This window comes from Zonotrichia albicollis, chromosome W (genome assembly GCF_047830755.1).
Source record: "Zonotrichia albicollis isolate bZonAlb1 chromosome W, bZonAlb1.hap1, whole genome shotgun sequence".
NCBI lineage: Eukaryota > Metazoa > Chordata > Aves > Passeriformes > Passerellidae > Zonotrichia > Zonotrichia albicollis.
The window spans coordinates 11,992,206-11,995,519 of NC_133859.1; the positions used below are offsets into that span (position 1 = coordinate 11,992,206).

Genomic DNA, 3,314 nt, shown 5'->3' on the forward strand with positions numbered 1-3,314 from the left:
AATCATAAAATACATGCATTTTTCACTATATATATATATATATAAACATATATTTATATATAGTCCTGGGGGCTGCACTAGCAATCAGACTTGGGGCTACAAGTGAAATCCAGCAGACTGAAGGTTGTAAATAAAGCACTTAAAAAAATTAATTTATGAGACTCTACTACCCAGCCCCCGGGTTATTCCGCGGCGGGCACTGGCTCTCCAGCCCCCCTTCCCCTCCGCCCTGAGCATCGGATTAATCGTCCTCCACAGCCCCGGTTAACGATTAGTAATAGTCAATAAGAGCCGGCGCCACCCGCACTCCCTACGGCTGAGGAGGCCGCATCCCTGAGGCTCTCCGTCCACAGCTCCGGCTCCGTGAGGGGCTCCTCCCATCCGCGGCACTTTCCCGTCGTACCCCCCCGCCTGCCACTACCACACCCTCCGCTGACATCAGCCTACGCCGCCATATTGGAAGAAAAGCCACCTCCGCCATCTCGGCCGCAGCAGGCGGGGAACGCCGGCTCCCAACGCCACTGCCTCGGCCGAATCCCGCTCCCCATGATTCCCCTCGGCCGGCCGTTGTCCCGGTGGGGATAGGGCGGAGGCAGGAGTGGTTGCCGTCTCTTCTTCTTTCCCCCTCCCGATCTGCCGCGAAGTTCCTTTCCCCGTGGCAGGCCTTTGACCTTCCACTGCCTCCAGCCATGACTTCCTTGACCCAGCGTAGCTCCGGGCTGGTGCAGCGCCGGACAGAGGCCTTCCGCTACGCCTCCGCCGCCAAGGAGCGGGAGGCAGGAGGCGGATCTGAGGATGAAGGCCGCCGGGACGAGCCCGGAGACGATGAGAAGGGCGACTCCAAGGAAACACGCCTCACCCTCATGGAAGAGGTGCTGCTCCTGGGCCTCAAGGACCGTGAGGTGCGGCCGGGCGCGCTGACTAGGGGGATGGCTGACGGGCTACCGCTTATTCGGGGGCCTATGGAGGTTGTTGATGGGGAAGGAGAACGTAAGTGGCGCTAGGGCGCGGGTGGGATGGGAGCAAGGATGCAGCTGGGTGAGCGTTGCTGTAGGGTTGGGGCAGAAGCGTTGTGGGGGACGGTGGACTGTTATGTAGCTTAGGGGTAGGGGCGCGTGCTGGAACAGGCTCGGGATTTAGGAGAGGTGGGGAAAATGATTGGATTTTGAGCGGAAGGAGACCTGTAGGAGATTTTGGATTGCCCTTTGAATGCAGGATTTGTAGAGGGGCTCTAGTATTTGTAGCATCTCAAGGAAGGCAGAGTAGGGCTTGGAGGAGGAAGAGGTCCTGGAGCCTCTGATAGCATTGGTAGTTGACTTAAAAGCCCTGGTTAGGCCTCTAATATTTTTGTACTCTTGAACTTACCTGTAACTAATGTGGAAGGCTTATATACTCCTATATATTTTGTCAGACACAACTTTATGGTGCTTATGGGGTTCTCAGGTGCTTTAGTATGCTTAGTGGCCCTTTTTAATAAGACTTTCCGGAGTGTTAAAAATGTCTTTAACTTTGGGGAGATACATTTGACGAAAATGGGCCTTGAATAATGAGAAGTTTGTCAAAAAGAGGAAATTGCATTATTATGTAATTCTTCATTTTTGCTGAATTTATAGCTTGATTAGGTGACATGAAGCTGTTAATAACAGTCATTGAGGAAGTCATACTTCTACTAGTGTGCAGGGTTTTTTATTTGATTTGAAAGAGGTAATCAGTATAAAAAGCATGCACACTACAGAAAATCCTGTCAGTTTAGTTTGATGCAATGTATAGTGAAGCATAAAATACATTTATTTATGTATTATAAGTTTTGCTAAGCAACCTGGTTTTTTTTTTTGCTTTTTTTGGTGAGAAGTAAACTAATGAAACAGTTAATTGATTTGGGTGGAAGTCTCCTAAAACCGTGTTTGTGAGTGCAGAATAATGGGGGGAAAGCTCCTAAGTTATATGTTCTTTGACTCTACACTGCATCTAAAATAGATTTGATGGTTGATAAAGAATTGGTTAAAGAGTAATTTTCCTAGTTAACATTTGTTTTTTTATGCATGTTTGTATATCTGTATGTATACTTGCCACAATAGCATATTTTATTTCTCCTTTAGATTGTATATTTTTGGCCATATTCCCGTAGTCACTTTTTTTTTCAATTGGACCTTGCCACAACATCATAACAAAGATATTCAGTGTTGTGTTCTTCCATTTGTTGAATCTGAAGGTGTGTGTGTATGCACGTTTCTCTTTCTACATACCTGAATAGCTGCATGAAAGTAAGTTAAGCATGACAAGACAGATATCTGTCAGGATTACCTAGGAGGTCTTGCCTTGAGGAAGGTGGGATAGACTGGATGATCATTCAGCCTCCCCTCCCCCCCCCATCCCCCATGAGTGTGTGCTAAATCCTCTGAATTTTGCAGGCATTAGACTGTAAAGATTTCAAGGCAAGGAACAATCTGTCTGCCTAGAAAGAATATATGGTGCAACTATACCTAGTATATCAAACACTGGGCCTAAAAATCCAGCTTTTCATTAGTGTGCATCAAAATTATACATCATCCAACATTGCTAAGTGCAACAGTGGCAAACACTGCAGGTAATCTATGTGCGTGCAAAATGTAACTAAGTGATTCCAGTGGCACATATGTTCGTGACTCCCTTGAGATTTTGCAGTTGAGATGTCAGACAGAAGGGATGATAATGTCTTTAGGGTAGGGATCTTATGTGCACAAATCTCAGCATGCACCATTTCTGTGCTTCTTAGACATGATTCATTAGAGTTTATATTTTGGTTTTGTGTCTGATTGTACTCTTTTTTTCTAACACTATGTAAACAGCTTTGTCTCCATGAGTTAACATCTCCATTATTTAAATTTTAAAATAAAACTATAGATTAATTTTCAAAGATTTTTTTTTGTTCTCTGTTGTTCTAATGATAAGTTAGCAAAACTTAGGTACTTCATGCATCTGGAAAAGCTTTTAATAAAATTTTTACTACTGGTAAAATTTATTTCTCATGACATTTGTGTGAGATTTTGTCATGACAGCAAGCAGAGAAAAGTAATATAGGGTCTATAAAGTATAATTGTGAAACTTCATGAAATGCAAGGGAAAGGCAAAGAAAAGCCGGTAAATTTAAAGCTGGTAATGTCCTTCCTTTTTATTGCAACAGGACAAAATAATTAGTGTTGAGTTTAAAAGAATTAAAATAGTCCGAATTAGCCTAAGAACATTTCCTAAAAATAGCTTTTTCTCAGAAAAGTCACTGAGAACTGCATTGATAAATTAGTTTCAAGGTTTTTTTTTTTGTAATTTCACTTCCA

The 3,314-nt window shown here is 43.8% G+C and overlaps 1 protein-coding gene across 1 annotated transcript in view; it reads left to right on the forward strand.

Annotated features, from left to right (window-relative positions):
* Positions 1–420: 420 nt before the first annotated feature.
* Positions 421–3,314, forward strand: part of LOC141726976 (Golgi phosphoprotein 3-like) — a 200,415-nt gene continuing 197,521 nt past the window's right edge. Inside the window, exon 1 of the mRNA XM_074532138.1 lies at positions 421–902. Within this exon, the coding sequence (XP_074388239.1) occupies positions 690–902 (213 nt within the window). The 5' untranslated portion in view covers positions 421–689. The remainder of the gene's footprint in view (positions 903–3,314) is intronic.